The sequence below is a fragment of the Geospiza fortis genome, unplaced genomic scaffold, assembly GCF_000277835.1.
Source record: "Geospiza fortis unplaced genomic scaffold, GeoFor_1.0 scaffold29, whole genome shotgun sequence".
Classification (NCBI taxonomy): domain Eukaryota; kingdom Metazoa; phylum Chordata; class Aves; order Passeriformes; family Thraupidae; genus Geospiza; species Geospiza fortis.
Window position 1 is genome coordinate 37021 of NW_005054349.1, and position 22193 is coordinate 59213.

General features: G+C 39.3%; 3 protein-coding genes across 5 annotated transcripts in view; all 3 read left to right on the forward strand.

Annotated features, from left to right (window-relative positions):
- HTATSF1 (HIV-1 Tat specific factor 1) overlaps window positions 1-8802 on the forward strand; it is a 16593-nt gene extending 7791 nt beyond the window's left edge. The window contains exons 6-10 of the mRNA XM_005423297.2: window positions 770-933; window positions 2509-2608; window positions 3144-3233; window positions 3716-3853; window positions 4219-8802. Coding sequence (XP_005423354.1) covers window positions 770-933; window positions 2509-2608; window positions 3144-3233; window positions 3716-3853; window positions 4219-4503 — 777 coding nt within the window. The 3' untranslated portion in view covers window positions 4504-8802. The remainder of the gene's footprint in view (window positions 1-769; window positions 934-2508; window positions 2609-3143; window positions 3234-3715; window positions 3854-4218) is intronic.
- Window positions 8803-10258: 1456 nt separating this feature from the next.
- Window positions 10259-18762, forward strand: VGLL1 (vestigial like family member 1). 3 transcript variants are annotated; one of them, XM_031058833.1, is made up of 6 exons: window positions 10259-10391; window positions 12915-12978; window positions 13651-13856; window positions 14474-14890; window positions 16997-17056; window positions 17682-18762. In XM_031058833.1, the coding sequence occupies exons 3-6, from the start codon at window positions 13670-13672 to the stop codon at window positions 17720-17722; spliced, it is 705 nt and encodes a 234-aa protein (XP_030914693.1). In that variant the 5' UTR covers window positions 10259-10391; window positions 12915-12978; window positions 13651-13669; the 3' UTR covers window positions 17723-18762. The 3 variants fall into 3 exon arrangements, with proteins under 3 accessions (XP_030914693.1, XP_030914690.1, XP_030914691.1); XM_031058830.1 differs by lacking the exons at window positions 10259-10391; window positions 12915-12978 and having other exon boundaries at window positions 12984-13856; XM_031058831.1 differs by lacking the exons at window positions 10259-10391; window positions 12915-12978; window positions 16997-17056 and having other exon boundaries at window positions 12984-13856.
- A 1553-nt stretch (window positions 18763-20315) lies between these two features.
- The window catches only part of CD40LG (CD40 ligand), a 24200-nt gene continuing 22322 nt past the window's right edge, over window positions 20316-22193 (forward strand). The window contains exon 1 of the mRNA XM_005423263.2: window positions 20316-20746. The gene's annotated coding sequence lies outside the window, so the exon portion shown is untranslated. The remainder of the gene's footprint in view (window positions 20747-22193) is intronic.

Here is a 22193-nt window from a genome sequence, read left to right on the forward strand (position 1 = left end):
TGAAAGGGGAGGATTTTCACCTTTTACTTTGAAAATATGCCACTGTGTAACCAAAAATAGAGAAATAGTTAGCCAGGAAGAACCATACTGTAGTCCTGTATTTACAACTTGTAATTGAGAACTGGCTTGGTTCAGAACTGTGCTTTCATTCTTTATTAAGCCTCAAAAGTTTAGGCCACAGTACTATTTCCTTATGTGTTGCACTTGTGAATAATTTGGAAAGTTGGTGATTGCAAGTGCAGCCGGCTTTAGTTCTGCAAGAAGCACAATGCAGTACTAAATCAAATGGCTTGTAGTCTGTGCTATTTTTGCAATTGTAGTAGTTAGGACCATGGAGTGCACAATCATAAATGCTGTCTTCATGCTAAAGGACTTTTAGGAAAACATTAAAAATTACTTAAGAGTCTCAACATCTGCTGTTCTTGGAAAAGTGATACAAGTTTTATAGGAAATCAATTCCCTAAAACCTTTTTATTCTTGCTTTTAAGTTCATCAGCTTGCTTAGATATTGCGGATTCATGTCTATGATGTATTTGAATGAAATATGCAGCTGTTTTTGGAAGTATTAATCAATTACAACAGGAGTGAAGAAATACTGGGTTTTGATCAAGAAAACAGTGCCAGCCAGCTGTGTGTCAGAAGACAGCATTATGGTTTTCAGTGACAGGGACTTGATTCTTAGCACAGTATACTTAATGACATCTTACTGGAATACAGTTTGATTTTGCCATGTGCTTTAAAGTTTGTACTGTGCTTTATCTTCAAATAGAGAGAATCAGTTCAACTTGCTTTGAGGCTTCTGGATGAAGCAGAAATCCGAGGCTATAAATTGCATGTGGAAGTTGCAAAGTTCCAACTGAAGGGGGAGTATGATGCAAGCAAAAAGAAGAAGAAATGTAAAGACTACAAGAAGAAGTTGTCACAGCAGCAGAAGTTTGTATTTTTTATTTCAGTAAAATATTGCTTGACTTCTAAGTGCTATTAGTAAAGAGATGCTTTCTTTCAAATACAGTGCTAAGTTTTGCAAAGGTTAAAGTCTTGTCTGACAGTGAAATAGCTTAACTATTGCATGTTTGAAGGGGGCTAACTCCTAAATTAAGTGTTTATAAGATGAACTTCTTGGCAATTCACACATTATATACACAGGTAGCAATGATGCCTTCAGATGTAGAAGAAAATACCACAGTTCTGGGGAAGTAAGACTCTCTTCCTCTTCAGTGGATGAGAGTGTGCAAGTCCTGCCACAATATCTGGGCTTACTGTTGGAAGGTCATAACACTCTGGCTGCTCACATATATTTAGTGCCATACTGCAGTAGTTGCAAAGGGCAAGAAATGCCTGCTGTTAGGAGCAAATACTAAATTATCTCTGTAGGTTTCCCCAGACGTCTCTCTCTGTTATAAAATATACTGGGTTTTGAGTTGTACCTTGATTCATTTTGTCTCTTAAAAATTGTTCTGCCTTTTGGAACCAAGAAGATGCAGATTAAAGAAGAAAAAACTTTGAATATTTTTGGTATTTCAATGAAAGCGGCATTCACTAAGCATTGTAAATAGTAATGCAGAAATAGTTAAGGGGAGCAAGGCTGCTTGATATCTTATCAATTAAAGCCAGAAATATATCTGCCCGAAAAATACACTGATGATTCTTGCTGTAAGAAGTCTCCAGTGTGTAGGCAGGTGTATGAAAATTATGAATTTGCATTTGACAGCAATTTGTGTGAATAAAAGGACTGTGTTCCTTTTGAGTTGAATTTACCGGTATAACTACTCTCATTGGAAATCCAAGTTTTCTTCAGCTAAAGTAGCAGGTACAAGAAGAAATTTAAGATTTCCCCGCCCCAGTGTATGATCTTTAGATTTAAAAGTGTAAGTAAATGTGTGGGGGTTTTTGTAATAGGATATGAACTAGGCATTTCTACAAGAAGTAAGATTTGCTGTGAGAAGGCAAAGTCCTAGAACAGATGTTCTGGGTTATGTGACTGGCTTGTGTTAGTGGCTCTATACCGGGGAACAAAAGACATCTTCTGGTAATACCAGTGTAAGAGTTGATGTGTTCTTACACGTTCTTTTAAATAAAAGCAGTTAGATTTTACCTAGGGGAATAGCAGATCTCCTTTTTTTCCAGAATAAGTTAGAAAAAATGATAAAATACTGAGATTTTAATTGCACTTGAAAACAGCTGGTTCCTTTATCTGAGTTGATATTAGGAAGGAATTAATACTTCATAAATATTTTCTCAGTGTTTTAAAAAATACTTTACTTTCAAAAATTATTTGTATTCCGTCTGTGAGCCTTTAAGTACCTTAAAACCTCATATGCTTTGTAGCATTAGTAAACCTGGGTAATTACTGTATTTTTTAGAAGAATAACATAAATCTTTGTGTCACAATATATGTTAAGATAGCACAAGAAATGTGGAATTAATGATTTTTTTTTTTCAACAAATACTTGTAGAAACTGAAGAGAGCCGCAACAATATCTTCTTACTGTTGCTTCATTTCATTAGACAGCTGGATTGGAGGCCGGAGAAGAAAGATGGGGCAACTCGAATGCGGCATGAACGCATCGTTATTATCAGGAATATGTTTCACCCCAAGGACTTTGAGGTAGGAAGATGCAGTTTGCTTCTGTAGATTGTGCTGTTAGAAGTTAACGTCTCGGCTTTCTGCCATACAAATTGTAGCAAAATTCTAAGCGGATGAAAACAAAATTAAGCAAAGTTAAATTGCTGTTTGGGAAGGATGTTCTCCTGTGCCAAACATCTGCTTTAAATTCATTCATCTCTCTCCAAAAGCAAGGAGAAAATGTTGATAAGAATGTATTTTTCAAGTCGGGGTTTTTCACTGTCTGAAAAACCTATATGTCTGACAATACTCTTTTCTGGGATGGAAAGAGGAGTAAACAACAGTAATAGTTAGAATGGAGAAATGAGCACAGAATAGCTTTATTTACAAGTAGTATTTATTACATGCAAATGAGAGCTGTCTGCCAACTCCTAAGTAGCTTTGAAAATGTAGCATAATAGCACTTAATTTATGGACTTTTAACAGATTGACACATGTACCACTGCTGATGGATCTAAAATAGAGCTGAGGGAAGTGAATGCTTGTCTTTAATTAAAGCTGTGTAATTGCTTTGTAGGAGGACCCTCTAGTGCTAAATGAGATAAGAGAAGATCTGCGGACCGAGTGTGAAAAGTTTGGTCAAGTGAAGAAGGTTCTCATATTTGATGTAGGTATTTTTATATGTTGCGTTGGCAGAATTGATGTAATGTGCAAAGGTGCAAAACTTTTAGGATGCTGTAAATATGAGTCGAGCATTCATTTGGATGTGTTTACTTCATGGAAACTTGACTTAATCTTTCAGTACTTTAAAACTTTTAGAACTTAATAGTCTAAGCACCTGTATACTTCAGCCTATGTAAAGGCAGCTAGCTCTTCCTAGGAGCTTGGATATATGTTACAAGTTTGAAAGTGTATGGATACATTATTTGTAGCTAAGCTAGCTGAAATAACTTTGTTTTGTGTTCAAAAATTGTGTTGTGTGTGCCAGTAGAACAACGTATGGAAACTTGAAAACTGAACTTTTCAAACATGATTATGTATGATCAGACTGGAGCTATATCCTGATTGTTTTTATAAGACAATATAAAGGGTATTGGAATGAATGCATTAGTTAGAATATTATTAAATGCAAGTTGCCTGTCCTTACAGAGGCACCCTGATGGCGTTGCTTCTGTGTCATTTAAAGAAGCAACAGAAGCTGATTTGTGCAAGCTGACTCTAAATGGAAGGTGGTTTGGTGGCCGTCAGCTCAGTGCTGAAACATGGGACGGTGTAACGGATTATCAGGTAGCTTTTTGTGGTTCCATTTTATCCAATATGTCTTCCAAGCAGTAAACTTCTTTGAATTCTAGGAGTCCTTGGCATTCCTGTCTCCATACCCTGCCCCTGCCTGCGTTATCTTGCTTTTCTTCAAAAGCTGTAGAATGTCTCCAAAAATCATTCTCAATTATTCAACTCAGCAAAAAATTAGAGGACCTGTTTGAGTACTGAAAATGTCAACTTGGAGGATTAGCCACTGGATATACAGATCATTAGTTCACAGTCAGCATTGAGATATTTCTGTAATATAAATATTTGTTTATTTTCATCTATGTAAATACTCATTTTGACAAGTGTGACTCTAATGATGTGTATAAACACTTCTTTAACAGGTGGAGGAGACTGCAAGAGAAAGGGAAGAAAGGCTCAAGGTGTGGGAGTCATTTTTAGGGGATCCTGATGCAAAGGAGCAGCAAACTACATCTGATTTGCATTCTGCATCAAGCAGTGTTAAACTGCCCGAAGGGAAACAGCCTCCAGAGGCTAATGACGCACCTAAGGAGGATGCAAATGATGACACTCATAAGAGGGAGAACAATGGTGGGGATATTAATGAAGATGGAGCTCCATCCACAGACAGCAGCCTTGCAGGCAGTGATGGTGAAGCTGATACATAACATCTTTAAAGCTTTACGAGACCATGATTTTTAGGGTGATGTTTGAGTGTATCCTTTTTTTCAGGGTGACTTCAGGCAATATTCATATGAATATAGGTGTATTAGAATGTCATCAACTGTATGCTTTGAAGTTTTCATTTAATGGGGTTCTAAAAGTTTGTATTAATTGGCTGTTCAGGTGAAGTAACTCAAGTTTTCAAGAGCACAGTAAAACTCATTAGGCTTCTTTTGTTCTAACTATGCTTGTCAGTGTTTCATGATGCGAGTGTGAAATATGTTCCAGCCCTTAAGTTTATGTAACTATATGTAACTTATGTAATGCGAAGCTTTTACAAGATGTGTGGATTGTACTGTTAATTTTTCTGTTAAGTTCCCTTGGAACTCAGTATTTCAATAACTTGTGTCCTGGTATGTTGGATAATTTTATGGAACATGTGCCATGATCCAGATAGGGTGAATGCATTGGATGTGTTGCGATGTATTAGGTGGCAGATGAGTAGTCTCGGGTCATAAGCTTAAAGAAAGTGGCAGACAGTGTTGCCACAGCAACCCTAAGGCAAATTGAGTGAAGAGAGGTTATTAAATCAGATCATTCAGCAAATGAAGTTTTCCTTCCTTCAACAGAAGTTTAGATCTTCTGTTGATGTTAGAGGCTGGAATTGTCTCAAGGAGACTAGAAGTGCATGAACACACGTATTCTGGGACATAATAACATTGTTTTTACACTCTCATGATCTGTATGTAGTAGGTATCAAAACAGGCTTTTGATTTTTTGGTGGCTTTATTAGTTCTTGCTTTTATATTAGAGTAAGGGTTTTGTGTAAACTTCATTAGCATCTTGAATGTGAGTTCTCCTCAACATTTTCATTTAGCTCTGTGTGCTCTTCACAGTGGGGAGGATCTTCCATCTTTCATAAAATTTAAATGCTTTGGCAGCTCAAACTGCAGTTTATTGTGCAAAAGTTAGAATACTTTAAAATATGCTTTCAAATAATGCTCTTATATGGAAAAAGCAAGTGGTACTCCTCTTCAAAATATTTCCAAAAGCAAGGACTTAGAATATCTTCTACCTTAAGATATTTTAGTAAGTGGCAGACTTTCAAAAATAACTGGGTGGAACTGTTTTGGGCATAGTCATTCTTAATTTAGAATTCAACTGTTTTGATAAGTACGGATAGAAGAACATGGATTTAGGCACTAAACAATTCAAAATTCATAGCATGCTGTTTATATGGATGATCACCAGTACATATTTGCAAGGAGGATCCTTTTAACTTTTTAAATTCATATTGGATTGCAAGAAACTGTAGATGCTGTGTTTCCATCATGAGGTAATCAGAATACTCTGCAAATGTTATTTTCAAACCTTGTGCTCTGAGATTACCATACAGATTTTTTTCCTGCATTCCAGATGGTTGTCTAAGTTTATTTTGTTGGGTTTTTTTTAATATATAGTCAGTATGTGTGGGTGGCTATGCCAACAAGAGCATCTAAGTTAACACTGCCATTGTGGTTATAAGTTACAACTTTCTTTTGTGACAAAAATAGCTGTCATAATTGAATTTAGGGGTTAAAAGTCCGGGGGCTCATCCTATGCTGATATGACAAATTTCCCATTTTGAATTGCACTATAAAGAAGAGATGTAGCTCTTGCCAGCTAAAAAAAGTCAATTTTCTCATCTTTCCAAGTGTGTGGATTGTGTGTTTCAGTAAAGCAGGTGTTTGAAGAATTCAGGGAATCTGGAACACTGCCTGGTTAGTAGCTGCACATAGTGGTGTATTCAGACACATTCCTGGGTTGTGTTGGTTCTGCCTTAGTTATTTTCATTGGTAAGAAGCACCACAGACCTTTGAGAGCTGGAAGTGTTTGCATATGAGGAGTGTAGTTTAGTGTGGTGAGTATTGCTTTCAGTGTTCCTTTTTTCTTCCAGCTTCTGGACTCCAGGCTTTAGATCTTTCTCTTGTGTTTTGTTTGCTTTTTTTTTTAAGGGAGCCCAGTTGTGTAACACTACACGGTTAAATCCCTTGTTTTACAGTGGAATTACAGCTGATACAAGGAAACTGGTGGAAATATGTGTAAAACTTGTAAAGTTCTATGAAGTCTTATCATGGTATCAGATATGGAGAACAAGGTGAATGTTAGTATTTGAAATAAGACGTTGAAAAATAAGGAATTGCTGTATGTGCTGTATGTTCCTCTCTCCAGTTGATGTGCAAATTTGACTGGCTTGGTGCTGAAGTTGAATGTGCTCTTAGTCCTTTCACCTTCTTCTTTAGACCTCACACTAAAGTAGAGCACCAACAAAGACTGAGACCAAATGCTTTACTGGCTTTCCTATTAACTAGGATTTTTAAGTAATAAAAGCTCTTTTTCCATGCAAATATGTTGTTCTCAAGTGTGGAATTAAACTTGTACTTTCCTTTTGTCTACCTCCATTTTCCCCAGTAAAATGTAAAAATATATTTTTATAAACTATTCATTAAGTTATTGAGGCATTTAGTAGTCCAAGGAGAGGTTAATGCAGCTGTGACTCTTTTCAGCAGATTTTCATTAAAACCAAATTCTTTAGATATTTTCCTTTTTGAAATTATTTATGAAGTTATTTTGAATTTATGAAATTTGTATAAATCAGTCTGAACAAAAATCAAGAATTTTCACAGAAGTTAAAATTGCTATTTTGAACTATGATTATGAAATTCTTAGAGTATAGAGCAGTAATGTTTAATGAGAAATTTTAACAGATCTGAACAAGCGGAGTTCCTTTTTAAACTTACATGTTTTTCTTAGTAATCAGCATCATACATAAATTTGTAAGAAGTTAAAACCCTAAAGGAATTCTCACTTTATTTTTTCTTTAATTAAAAGTGTTTTCTGTTTACTTTCCTTGCTCATTAGAAGTGAAACAACAACCGTTTTGCTCAGTTTCTAAGGTTATTTTCTTAGGTCCCATTCCAGTGTTCAAGTATACTGGATGTTCCTCCATCCCTGTGCTTTTGGTGAGAGCTTAATTTTAAGAGAATCTGTCTCCTTTCCTCTGTATATGATAGAAACAAGAACTAGCAGCAGACTGAAACAATTTGTAGGTAATTATTTTTTGCTCAGTTTTGAAATAGAGGAATAGATGTTTCTACCAATTTTCAGTGTAATAATATGGATGTAAAGCCACTTAAATACAATACGACAGAGTATTAACTAATGCTTCACCATAGTTTGGCAGAGTTGCTTTCTGAACCATCCAAAATAATTGCCGAGCTTCAGGATAAATTGGTAGTTTGCTTTAAAATCAAATGCTGTTCAGTGGTTTGCAGGAAGCAGTTTTTACGGAGTTACAGATGTCCACCATGATGTGGCTGGAGGAGCATGGCCAAGGTAGACACCTGGGGGCAAAAAGCCTCAAAATAAAAGGCTTTTCAGAAGGTTTTCTCTTTTTTGCAGGTTCTCAAATGTTCGTATACTGGTGTAAAGAGAGAATTAGTTTCATTTTGCATCAAAATGTTTATCTGTTTCTCCTGCTGGCTTTTCAAAATTTTTAAATTGAATTTCAGTCCCTTGTACAGCTTAGGTTTTGTATAAGGATTGCAATTCACTTAAAATCTTTCATATGTTAAATGCAGTGCATTTTAGCTAAAACACGTCCTACACATTATTCAGTTAAGGTTAACCTATTAACAGTATAAAATAATTATCTTCCTTCCTTAAAGAAAATTGAAGGTGTTGGATGCTTCATAGAAACCCAAACTTGCCTTTCATCAATATTCATACCTGGAATTCTTGAAACTAAACCAAACCAAATTTGAAAAAAAAAATATGTATTCCTATGGATTTTAATTGGATTTTTAAATTCTTATTTTTATTTCTGCATTTGAGAAAACATACTGCAGTATGGTAAATTAATTCTGTGAGTTGTGTATTTGTGTTGATTTGACTTGTGTGTATTGTAGTGCTCATTATAGCTTGACATCTTACTGTCAGAATACTCTGAAAGTTCTGTAAAATATTTATAGAATTATGAAATGTTTTGCAGCAAGCTGGTTTTTTGCTCACTCTGTAATATGAAAAGTATATTGTTAGATTAAACTTTTCAGTAAGTAAACTCAGAATTTTTTCTGACAGGTGATTTTCTTTCAATAAATTAATCATTTTCATTTATCCTTTAAAAAAGCAACATTATAAAGTAAAGTGCTATTTGAATAATGTCTAGACTTGTGACAGCATCTGAGAATACCCTTTGTTTGATTTGTTTCTTAAAGGGGTTGTGTTTTATACTACCTTTTTAATAAACAAACTCATGAACAGAACAAGTCTCTGCTGATTAGTTTCAAGGTAACGTATTTGTCTTTTTTTCCTCAGTAAAAGATACCGTAGCATTTGGCGTACAGGAGCTTCAGTTTATAAGCCACATATGTTAATGTGCCAGAGCTTCCAGCTGGACCCAGTAGACAAGTTGCTGGAACTGTAGGTGGGAATATGGTATTTGTTCCCTATTTATGGATTTGGTCTCAGCCTTCTTCCTGGCTTGGGATGTTAATGGACCTGCATGGAGAGAAAAGGAGCAGGAGGGATCACTGCAGACACCGTAGTTAAAATTGAGATTGAGGGACAAATAGAATCTTAGTTTTTATTCTCAAAAGTTCTTAATTTTTTTTCTTCAAAGTTTTGACACTTTGAATGCTTCAAAATCACTGCAAATCAGTCATTCAATTCCTGTACTGAAGAATAGGGATGAAAATCCCATTTTACCTGGTAGTTCTTTCTAGGAGCTTTAAACTGATGCCATCTTAACCTGAGGAGAGCTTTAACTGTCAGCACAAGAGGACGATATCAAATAAGGTCTTGAAAAACTTTAGCGGAAGGAAATCTGTGCTGTTTGAGACAGTTTAGGTACGGGAGTCAGAGCAGTGGAGATGATGAAGACTCTTGCCCTGCTGGTGGACTGGAATCCAGTCTGTCTCACAATGAAAACGTGTTTGCGCAAACAGTGTGTCAATAAAAGACTAAGCACCGTCACGGGAACTCTCCCAGCCTGGTAGTTAAGTTGTTCTGGGAAGGGCAGAGGGTGGATTCATATGTATTTAGGCAGAGGGAATTGGATTGTGTTCTCCAACTTTCTGGGTGAGTAAACAAACTCCTAAGCTACTCTATAAAAGACGTAATGTCACCAGTTTGGTGACTAGTTCCTCAGTGTGTTTTTTCCAGCTGAGACTGGCAAGTTTGACCCTGTTTCAGCATTTCTGGAATGGTTGAAATTTGCTAATTTTGGTAAACTTGCTACAAAAAAACCTCTTCCCTGCTACAGCCCTTACAGAAGAAGAATGTTTTTTGTTTTCTTCCCTGTAGTTACTAAAACAGATCCAGCAAAGAAAAGTGAGAAAATTGATTATGCAGTTTATCTGGATTGGAAACAGGTCTTTTTCTCATAGATGTTTGTTGTTACCAATTTAAGAGTGAATATTCTGTAACATAGGAAAAATCCTTTATCATCCTGGGCAAGTTTGGTTCATTGCCGTATCTCATTTATCATCTAACTCCAAACTTTTCCAAAGTCCACAGTATCTTCTTTATTGTATACACATTGTCATCAAAAAAAAAAACCAAACCCAAACAAACCTAAACCTACTTACAATCCTATTTTCCTCATTCCTGAAACCTCCTAACCTGGTTGACTCGTTGGAGTGCATTTCATGCATTCTTAGCAGATAGGCTGAAGGAAACGCCTCGTTCAGTGCAGCTGGAGGCTAGAAAGTGTGGGGAGTTCATGAACGTGGCTTGTCTTCTGCTGCAGTCGCTGCAGTGCACACAGAGCTGGCCAGGCCCAGGAAGGATCCTGACCTGCTGGACACAACATGAGTGTCCCTCATCTGGAAAATCTGACTGACAGTGAGTTAAGGTAGGAGAATTCACTGATTTCCTCAAATGTTCCCTTATTTGAGGAATAAGTTGATGACAGGGAATGCCTGCTTGTTAAATTGTGGTTTAATACTTGAGAAGTGGGAGTTTTTTGTTTTTAAAACTGTTTTGAGCTACATGAAACCAAGAATGAAGAGTTCCCTGACAGATGCTCCAGTGCTGCTAAATTAGTACTGCTGGCAAGTGTGGGGAATGTGGAAAGTACTGCAAAGTATTAGGTCTTGTCGTTAGCTGTCAACAGCCACCACTCTTAAGCCTGTGTTGGCCATGGGTCCTTGAAGAAGAAATAACTTGGACAAATACTTGCACTATTTTGCCCTTATTAACCCATTCTAAGAGTAAGATATGAGCTGAGTCCATTTCATCCCGAGTTCCACTTCTACTCTATTTTGCCAATGGTTTGTGTCAGTCACATGTTGGAAGGATTTATGCCTTTTGCAGACCTTGTGCTGGGTGATGGAATAATAGGAAGTTCAGGTAGTGAAGACTACAGTGCTACAAATTCAGGTCCTGTCTCCTGGACAGGACATATGAATCCTTATGCCCATACAATCACTGAGAAGACTGAGATGTAACCTAGGTTATACCTAGCCTTTCTTTGCCTACTTGTTGGAAAGTGCAAGAGATTTTTAAGGGAAACACTGGGGGGAAAAAAGAGATAAATGACCTTTTTTTCCTTTAAAATACTTTATTTTTCCAGCACTTTAACTGGTCACAATCACACAGGCTGCTGCACACAAATACATTATGCTAAACGAGCACAGAATAAATGTCAGGAGCTAGTTAAGCATGTTAATAAAGTGGTACAAAGACATAATGGCTTGTACTGAGTGAAGAATGGGAAAAGTGATCCTCTGGGCCAGCACTAATGCTTCCTAAATTGTATGTTGATGCGTAGTACTGGTGCAGAGTAGGAAAAGCTGCTTTGCTTATTGCTGTCAAGATGATTTCTTGTCCTTTCTCAGGCCATCTGGTTGCTCATGTCTTTGCCAATTCTTTGACTGGAATTTTCAACGCAAGTGTTGGCCCCTGGCTGAGCAATTGTAAAGTTCCTTAACCCAAATTGCAGGATGCTTTCTAAAACAAGACTGGGAAAAAACAGCATCTCTTCCTGTGCTCAAAGTCCTTCCAGTTGTGTGGGTGGTTGTGCTAGTTCCCGCTTCCCCTCATGGGCCTTGGAAAGGTGCCTGTAAATTGGGAGGAAGTGTTTCTTTAAGTTTTCTATGTCTGGGAAAGCTGGGTCAGTTTCAAAGTTGTGAGAAATTGTCTTCTGAATCAGTGACCTTGCAGTCCTGCTCCCACTGCTGTGTTTAGGTGAATCTAGGAGGATGGGGTAAAGCAATAGAAATTTTAAAATAAGGACTAAGGAGCTCCTGAGTTTGGACGTGAGTTAGAAGTGACAAGAGATTAGGGCTGGCTGAGCAAGTGACCATGAGTCAGGGAGAATTGAACAGAGCACATGGTGGTGGGAGATGGAGGTAAACAAGCAAAACTAAATATGGAAGCAAATGATAAACAAGGACAAGTTTTTAGGTGAAGGCTTAAGCATCAGAATGGGGATAGGTTATTTCTTGACAACCTTAATCCTCATATTTCCTAATACTTTCTGAATACTTGTCTTGCAGCCTGAGCAGTTTTTTTCATGTGCAAGAAAATTCTGAGAAACCATGTGAAGGCAGACTTCACAGGCACTTCGGTGTATCCTTTGAGACACAGAGTGTGGTGTTTATTGGGAAGCTTCTGAGGATTAGGGGATGTATGATTAGGAAAGAAATCAGATGAATGCATTGAACTGGGTTAAGCAGTGGTGTGTATTACAGAGTTAGTTGTATGGAAACACATATCTAATGATTCATGAGGTTTTATGCAGTATGGCTGGCTATTGGCTAAAGGTTGCCCTGATCTCTGAAAAATAACAGCCTTCCTTCTGCTACCAAGGTGAATCAATTACGCTATGCAGTGTCATAACCTGACAATGAGACTGGAAAATTGAATAGAAACAACAGGCACTTCACTGCATTTGTAGCCTGAGTCTTGCTAAATATGATTTTGATTAGAGCAGGACTTGTGAGCTCTGGCTGGGAAGTTGCTCCCTTGTGACCAGAAACTGTACAAATGCATTAAAATGATACTTCTCCAGGGCAAGTAGTGACATTCCTTGTCCTGCTCTTACCATACCTGGCAGCAGAGATGTTTAAAGAGAATAAAAAAGAGCCTTATAGTCTTCTGTTGACTTCCTGCAAACTATTTTAGTGGAGTTCCTGCCTTAAACCTGTTGTCTTACCTTAAATTCCGGATTGTCAGCCTTAAATTCTGGTTGACCCACAGTGTGTGTTTTAGCAGTCTTGCTCCAAAGTTTTAAGCAGCAGGCAGAACCATGTTCCTAGGTAAATTGTTTCAAACAAGAAAAGGTTGTTTTGTTGTTGTTTTGTGGTGGTTTTTTACTTGAATTAGCCATGATTTGAATTTCCAATAATTTAATCAGAATGTCGTTTTCCAACAGGTGAAGCAACTAATTATTCTTAGAAGTCTTTTTGTTTTGGAGATCTGTGCTGACAGTGATTAAGGTACTTCAGACTTTACCTTATCTAAAAATTACTAATTTCAGCTCTAATGTAGTATAGTGGGGTTTGGGGTTTTTGTTGCTCCTCTTTTGTTGGTTTTTTTTTTTTTCACTTTGTCATTGTTTTTTGAATAACACAAAAACCTAAATTGGACAAAGCATTTTGATAACTTCACCCTCCAACTTCATTCAGGGATAGCGCCACTTCTGAATTATTTTTTTAAGTGTTTCAGTTCTTCCAGAGGGCACATTCGCGCAGTACTACATCCTAAGCCCAGACTTACAAAGTCAGGGTGAGAAATGAAAGCTAGTGGGTAGATATGCCCATTCTGCCCAAGTATTTCATTTTAGAAGTATCTAATAGGAAAATCAGTAAAGAAGAGGTGCATGGAAAAAGCAGAAAAACAGAGAATCTGTTCCTACTAATAAGTGTTCTTCTGGCCCCTACCATTTTTGGGAGGAAGCTGGGCTCGCCACTCACTAGGCGCTTGAAGTTGAATATTGTCTCTTTGACCTGTCTGGTTTTTTTTTGTTTGTGTTATTGGGTTTTGTTGGTTTTTGTGGGTTTTTTTTGGTTTTTTTGGGTTTTTTTGTTTTGTTTTGTTTTTGTGGGTTTTTTGTTTTGTTTTGGTTTGGTTTTTGTTGTTGTTGTTGTTGTTTTGGTTTTTTTTTGCAGGGACTGTTGGTCATTGAAAATGGAAGAAACAAGGAAGCTTTCCCCAAAGCTGAGTAAAAGCAAAGAGCCTGTGAAAACAGAATGGGGATCTCAGAGCGTGGTGTTCACCTATTTCCAAGGGGACATTAACAGCATGGTAGATGAACATTTTTCTAGAGCTCTCAGCAATGTCAAGAACCCCCAAGACCTGAGTACAACGCACAGGGGTAAGACTGTTGTCCTGGAAAACGGTGAGCTCCTTTCCCTGTGTGGGCCTGGTGTTGGATGGGATGACTGGCTTTTACTAAGGAATTTAAGATCCCTTGAGCTTAAATTTGAAATTGTGTGCAAACAGAAAACAAGAGAATCATAGTTGTAAAGCCCTAGGCTATGTAGCTGGGAATTCCTGGGTAAATCCCTGTGATTGGTGGAGTGATTACTAAGCTTTCCATAGGCCTGTTGGCAGGACTAGGTCATCATTTTCCAGCCAAGTGTCCCCATCACTGCTGAATGCAATAAGTGCATTATGATTTAAGTTGTCATCTTCACAAAAATATATTTGTCTAAGCTTGCAGCTGTCAAAAACCTGCCTAAGTTGGTGGTTGTGTAGTACACATACTACAGTAGAAATACTTAGTAGAAAGATTGATGGTGGTGGTTTAATCTGCTTTTATTATGAATTTGTGGTTGATTTTTAAGATAAGCAGCACTAAAGTGATTTTGTGTTTCTGTAAAAATGAATATGCAATCTGGTAGCATTCCCTTAGAAGTCCGCTGGAATTTGCCTTGGGAAAAAAGTAAGAATTGATGAGACTTCAGATGCTTTTATTCTCTTTTTAAGTAGACAGCATGTCTCCCCATCAGTGGGATTTCTCTTCGCATTGCTACAAACCATATCCATCATCTTCTTCAACAAGCATAGCAACTTCTGCTCTGAATTTTTCTGCTGCTGGTGTGGTAGGCCCGTGCCAGCCATCGCCCCTGCGGAGTCGTCCAGCTCAACCTGCAGATTTATGGCCCTTCCCTCCAGCTGGGACTCCCAGTGTCACTGGTTCAGTGTATCCTCACACCCTCCCTGACCTGCATGCAGCCGATGAGCTGATCTCTGACAGGAAATACAGTTCTCTGCTTGGCCTTCTGCAACAGGAAAGGTGCTTAACATCCATGCAAGAATGCACCATGAAGCAACACTCAAGTTCTGCTTGTATGACTGGACCTGCGAGGTTACAAAATATGAGTCAAAGTTCAGCTCCTGGGGGAGGTAAGAAAATACTATCACTTTATTCTTTGATGACATCTGATGTAAAGTGACAGAATAATGCCATCTGTTCCTAAGCTTTTCAAGCCGGATCCAACTTCTGGCAAACTCACAGAAATCTTTTACAGTAGATAACCCTGGTATGTACTGTGGTACTTGGAATCAATTAGCTGTATAGTATGGGTTAATCAAAAAATATGCAAAAAAAAGGTGCCTACTTACACAATATTTCACCTCTGGCTTACATTGGAGAGACATTTTAAGTGACTATAAGCATTATTCATGGTGCTATCTTAATCTCTAATACGCATAGGTATTAGGTGTGGTGTATACCAGATGCTCCCTCATTGGGACCAGAAAGGGGTGGCCAGGAAATATCCCTGAGCAGCCTCTATCATTGTGCAGGCTGTTAATTATGTTCTGAGTATAGGGTGGGAAACTGCAGCCCTTACCAGCATGGCCAGGGGTTTTTCTCCCTCCCAGTCTCTGTCTGTAGCTGGAATGGTGAGGATGCAGGGGCTGGTGGACCAGCCTTGCCTTGTCCCCTGGCTAAGAGCTCCTTGCCATGAGGTGCTGCTGCCCTGCCTGCTGAAGGCTATGTCTGCTCTCTGCAGATTTCCCAGAGCTAATGCAATTCACACAGTGATGATTGTTGCTTATTATCTGCAATTACTAGGAATCCCAATCCGAGGTACTACCAGTACCCCGCAGAAAGATGCCTGAAGTTCATTTATGTCCCAACAGCATCTAGATCTGCTGCATAAAATGTCCTCTTGTGAGTAATTCTGCCTTTGAGAAGGTCTCTGGGGTCAGGCTTCCTGGCCAAAGTGCTGATGCCTGTTGGGGTACATCTGCATTGCTGTTCCTGGGCATTCCCCAGTCAGGCAGCTTGACACTGGTCTGCAAGGAAAAGGTTTGTGAAATTGTTTAGGGAGTCTGCTGGAAAAATACAGTGCGTCCTTCCTGGTTCTTCTAAACAAAAAGCATTGGGCATGTGAAGAAGCAATCCTGAGGCTTAGGATTTTGAAAAATAAGCAGCTGTGAAATACCTCCTGGTTACCAAGTTTCGAAACTGCATCAACAGGAATTTGGCAGAATGTGGGCTAAAGACTGCCTGCAGATACAAGCAGAAGTTTATCTACAGTTCCTCTTTTGAGGATACAACAGATCTATGTTGTTATGAGGACCCTGACTGTATGTGTTTTGCTAACTCATTTCTGCTAGAATGTCTAATGCCTGTCTGTTCATGTTAAAAGGAGAGTGTCTGTATCTTAGCTGGAATGCAAACTGTCTGCTTGTGGTATATGAGCAGAGGTTTCTGTATGTGTTGCATAGGCACTCACCCTAGACTTTGTGTAGGTAGTGAATGAGAGTTTAATTTCTTTAAAGACACTGTCTGAACTGGGATCTCATTTAAGAACAAGCTAAGGTGCCCTCTTTCCCCAAGGGGGCAATGCGAGCCTATCAAGGCTTGGGAGCCCCAGGAACTGACTCCTTCAGAAAAAGAGCTATTTCATTAAATTAGTCTTGTGTTGATAACAGGGAAGGACTACTAACAACAGTGGACTTTTTTCCCCAAAAATTCAGAAAGAAAATGAGTGAGGAAAAAATTGAAACAGAAATTAAACAGCCCAGTATTCTCCAGCCATTACCAATTAAAGCTGTTTCTTTCTGGATGTATACAGGGCCTTTCTGAATATTCTGGAGTCTCTAAGCACCACACGTGTAATGCCATCCTTGTGATTATCAAACAACACAACAAGGATCAATAAGAAATGGCTGATCCATGTTCACAGGGAGTCTTTGGCAAATCCCTAGGATGTGTACATTTAGTTCAGCTGTAGGAGTCCTTGTTTCCTGGCTCTATCTGTTAAATATACTTCTTCTTGCTCTGTGTCATGTTTAAGAACAGCTGATATTTATATTTATGGAAGTGTATGTTGCTGTGCCAGACAGCACAGAGCTCCTCAGCACCTGTTCTATAGGCTGGGCTGCAAAAGCACAAGGTTTCTGTAGTAACTATGGTCTACTTTTAGCTCTGTGCTGAATCTCTGCTCATCCCCAGTAGTTTTTGTTTTGTTGTTTTTTGTTTGGTTTTTTTTTTTTAAGAGAGGAAAGGAAGCTTTTACCAAGGCTCAGAAAATCCCAGTGTAAGCCATGCCACTGCAGGTGAGTAAAGAAAACCAGCAGGTTTAGAACAAATCAGACAGCAGTCTTGCTTATGCATATAGTATTGAAGATCTTCCTTGTTTGCTTTTGCATTTCAAAAGCTCGTTTTCCCCCCAGATAGAACCACCACCTCCCATAACTACATTAACAAAGGAGAAAAAAACCCACTACATTATATTAAAATGAGATACATGGGGGTTTTTTACCCCATTCACCTTAGTTTTTGTGCTTATACCTTCAGGCTGCCATTTCACAATGCCTGTTTTGCACTTGCTGTCCAAGTTTCAGATCCCAGAAAGATAGAACAGCCCTTGCTTTATACCTGAAGCATGCATGTGGTAGCACTGCTGCAGTTTGCACCAACAAACCCACCATGCTGCTGGGCTCTAAGAAATTATTCCCAAAGCATTCAGGCTTTCTTATTTTTATTAGTCTCTTGGTACAACCAACCGTTGTTGGTTCTTTAATGTGCAATGTTTTGGGCATACTTTGAATAGGTCATTCTGGTTATTCTAGTAAGGGTTCTTTTGCACCAAACCCAAAGGTGCGATTTTATTTGCGCAACATCTTAAGAGATTGCGAGGACTGTGCTGTTTGACTGTCCTGATGCTGCTATGTCTTTCAGGTATTCAGATTCATGAGAGAAGACGAGATTTTTACTTCTAGCAACTGAATGTTTCTACTTTATTCTGAAAGAGAAAGTTATTTCTGTGAACTTTTATTATTTGCAACTGTGAATCAAGAAGAAATGAACTGCAGCTCTCCTGTGTTTTTTCTCTCAGCTAGAAGAATACATGTACTATTTACTGTTTGGGGAATGACAAAATAATCCTTTTCTATACAGTAATTTCTATACAATAATTTCTAATGTTTGAGGTATTAACCTGGGCAGTATGTTTGTGGCCATATATTGTCTATTTAAGACTTTTCATGTAGCCCTCTTGAAAGGACTCCTGCCCTTTTTAATCTTTCTGTGTTTATTAATTTACCACCTCCTGATAAGAAGTACAATTCTTATCAATGCAGTTGATAACCCATAAATGCAGGGATGCAGTTAGCATAATTTCAATGCTGCAACTTCTTAGCTTCATTTGATATCTCCATATTGTTTAAAACAGTCTTAGGCCACTGGCAAGAGACTTCAACCACAGGCCAGCAAAGCACATTATTTATGCTGCGAAAGTGCTGCAATTTATGACCATACTTGCAATTCCTAGGGATACTCTTCAGAAGATATATAATATACTTATGCCTGAAGGCTCTGTTTTGTCTTCTCATTAATGTATCATCATCCCCTAGAAAGCAGTGAATTCATAGTAGCTCTGAGAGGAAACCTTGATTCTTATTGGGTGCAATTAAAATACCATTCAGCAAAAATCTGCAGGTAGGAGTGTTCTATTTTCCCAGCCTCTCTGCAGATGTAAGAGATTCCTTTTGTAAATAAGCTCTGTGGGTTTATCTTTTCCTTCTCCATTGGTTATGCATTAATATAATATAATATAATAGAGCATGATTAGCTATCTCTGGCAGCTCTATGTAATTGCTGAAGGCAATTTGACCTTTGAGATGGCAGAGCTTGTGATTTTTATGGAACAAATCCTGAACTGGTTTATGTTTGTGACTGTTATATCAGATATCTCTGCTGGCACAGCTCCAGTTATAACACCTTGTGTAATTTTATAAATAATATAAGTTTAGCAACATCAGGAGTTTATGGTACTAATTCACAAACTGAGATTTTTTTAAAGGATTTTCTTTTTAATTTTACAAGTTTGCTCTAGCAGTTACGTGTTCTACATCAATTTGAGATCACAAGGGGACCTGTTTGAACTAAACTAATAAAAGATACACCTGTCTCGCTATACATAAGCACTGAAAAAACCCCACTCCTTTCTAATATTTCTACAAAAAATCCCTTTCTTCTAAGTTTAAAAATATTTATCCTAGTAGTTTTGTTATCCCAACTCGCTTAATTAGCTGATTTTTAAGGCTACATGGTAATATAATTTGACTTCCTCTATGAGCCATAGCAAAGATTTCCTACCTGTATTGTGGAAATCTGTCATACTGGCATGTGCTATAATTCTATTGAATTATAATTCTATTACTTAAAAATATTGATTTTTTTTTCCTCCCTCTTCCATTCCTTCCAAAGGAAAATACTTATTTAATTTCCCTGCAAGGTCTGAAAAGATAGTCTATTTAAATGGTCTTAAATGTAGTGCTTCCCTTGGGGGGCTGGGAATATTCAAGATTACTTACAAAACCCTTGTTTCTGGTGAATCAGACAAGTGGGGTTGGACAGTGTGAGGGGAAAACCCCTTGTTTTTAAATGCATGTCCCTTATTGCAAGAACAGGAGGCATCAATGGCTCTGCCTTGACAGGGTCATGCTGAGCCATTGCTGCAAGGTTTGTGTCCTCATTGTCCAGCTGTCTGGCAGACCTGGGGAAAGGGAACAAGTGTCCAAATAGCCCAAAGGTCCCTGGAGCCCTTGCCAGTGCAGGCTCCACGCCAGGCACACAGGTGCTTGCTCTCTTCCCTGGCTTTTAGAGGAATGAGGATGGAATAGAGGGCTGTGGCCCAGAGGCTCTGCTACTCTGGCATTTTGTCTTTTACCATCACAGCACCATACACTAGAGTGTGCCCAGGTTTATGGCATCTCACTGCTCTTCTGCAATAAATATAGTTAACCCATCACTGCAATTTGCCTTTAATGATTTAGTATAAGAGAGTTTTGAACATTTCACAGCAGTTTCCTACATCAGGTAGGCTTTTCTTAATACATGTATAGATTAAAACAATATAGATACACATATAGGCTCCTCTAGAATATTGTTTGTCTGGAGTGGAGTGTTTCTTGCATTCAGGATGTTCAAGCCCAGGATGTTGCTGTGTTCCTGTGCTGCCCTGCTGCTGTCATTCTCCAATGACTGTCTTCACTCCCATTCAGCATGTACTCTCCTTGCTGGCCAGGACTTGGCAACTGGGATGCTGCATCCAGCAGCTGCCATCTGGTGTAGCATCCCATGAACTCTCCCCTCTTGGTCAATCCCCAAGCCCTCAGCCTTGGAAACATTAGCCACTTACCATAGAGTCATCCATCCCAAAGGGAAAAACAGTCTCCCCCATGGACTTGGTGTTGCCACTTCCTCGGGTTTCTCCTTCCCTGTCAGTGGCTTGGCATCCCAGGTGGCCACCCCCCTACCCCTGGAAACCAGGCCCCTCTGCCCAGCCCTTAGCCCCGCTCCCCACCCCTTCCCCTTTATAAGCTCCTGCTCCACGTGGTTCATCCTCTTTTCCCCGGGTTTGTCCTTTGATAGCTGTGGTACTGTGCTGGAATAAAACCTTGCAAAAGAGCCTTTCTTGCCTCTATGGCTGAGGCAGCTGCGGTGAGTGTTGAGTGGAGGTTTGACTGCGTTGCCTGAATGTTAACTCAGCCTGTCTTTCAATAAGAGAGGTTTGCTGGGGACAAGAGATAGGCAGCAGCGCTTACCACTTTAACACACGCATTTTTAATCTGGTACTTTCCAGTTATCTTCGGTCCCTCCTCTGAATGCAGCAGCCCTGAAAGTGATGGGAGAAGGGATGCTGGATGTTCCCCTTTCAACAGCTTCTGATCCCCTGAATGCCAATGGACCTCTGCCAAGACCATTACAAAGAGTAGACAGGGGCCAGGTGTTACATCCTTGTAAGTGTTCAAAAAGTGTGTGGATGGGGCTCTCGGGGCTGTGGTTTAATAGTGAACACAGTGATGCTGATTAATGGTTGGATTTGATTATCTGGGAGGTCTTTCCAACCATAATGATTTTATGATTTTCTATTAATTTACTGACCCTGTGAGAAACGGCTACTTTCCTTGAATTGGATGTCCTCTAATCCAGGAATAACTTGTTTGCGCAGGTAGCTTTTCTCCTGTCTTTTTCTGATGGACAGGTGACATGCCAACTACATGCTTTATGAGCTCTGGTCAGAGATTAATGCATCTCTGAGATGCATTAGTCTCAGAGATTGAAGTCAAGCACTGGAAATACCTGCCCTGTGTGGAGTCTAGGCCTTTTTTTACTCAGCTGCAGGAAGGGGTGTGCATTTTTTCCACCATCTGTGTCCCAGGACACAGACACTTGAGAGGTGCCTTGCTCTGACTCCTCACATGAGCTGGCTCTGGTCCTCCTCTGATGGTCAGAAAAACCTTGTGGGTGGCTGGGAGCAGCAAGCTGGTTTGGCTACTCCACCCTGCTTTAGTCACTCATTAGCAGTGTTAAAAATAGCCCCAGACTGCGGTGACAAACAAGAGAGATTCTTCTGCTGTGAAAGAAAAACCTAAAGTGTTACATATATTTTAAAAAAATAGGAATGCTCATTGCTTTCAAAGGGAGCACAAGCTTTCATTTGCTTTCATTTCTGTTCAGGTGTCAATTAATTTGTCTCATCCCAGGTGAGCAAGGGACACCTCATGTACCCATGTGGCATGTAGCCTTTGGCAAGGACTCACTTGTCGCTGGAATTTTTTACTGTCTTGTGGTTTTTAATCCCCTTTTCTTGCAGGCGTTACCAAGTATGATCCAGGGTAAAGGCATTGTTGCACCACTTTGTTCTGTGTTCTGTTTTCCTGCAGTGCCTGGTTTAAAACATTGCATGTTTTGGGCTCAGGGCTCTATTCCACTTAGCCACTGACCCACTGAGAATTTGGTTTGGTACTCCTTTGAGCTAGCATATATCATTACACTTGGAGGATTTCAGCAGAAAACTGGTGCAAACTGGTGGTTTTGGTGCCTTGGTATCCGGGAGGGGTTTCAGTATCACAGGCTGTATCAGAGGGCTGTGTGTTATTGGTCTGACAATATAGCTGCACAAGCAGCTGCACTGTGGTCATATGCTACAGATCACAATTTATTTACTGCGGAGGTGCAAAACTAGCTGAGTGCTGAGCAGGCAGCAGCTGGGCTGTCCAGGAAAGCACAGAGGATGTTTTCGGGTGCCTGGAGCCATAATGGAGCTGGCTGAGCCAGTGTGAGCCAACTCAGATGTGGTGCTCCCCAAAACAGGGTCCAGCAGGAGTGCCCAGGGTCCCCTGTGAGCCACCATGGACCTGGCTGGCCCAATGCCAGGAATTCACTGCTGATTACTGCTGTCCG

Bases quoted from the DNA above. Each gene is read 5' to 3' on its own strand.
- VGLL1 (XM_031058830.1), top strand. From the start codon at position 13,295: ATGCCCATTCTGCCCAAGTATTTCATTTTAGAAGTATCTAATAGGAAA. The intron at 14,891-16,996 runs GTAAGAAAATAC...TTTTTTTTTAAG, and splicing joins AAGTTCAGCTCCTGGGGGAG to AGAGGAAAGGAAGCTTTTAC. The intron at 17,057-17,681 runs GTGAGTAAAGAA...TATGTCTTTCAG, and splicing joins TGTAAGCCATGCCACTGCAG to GTATTCAGATTCATGAGAGA.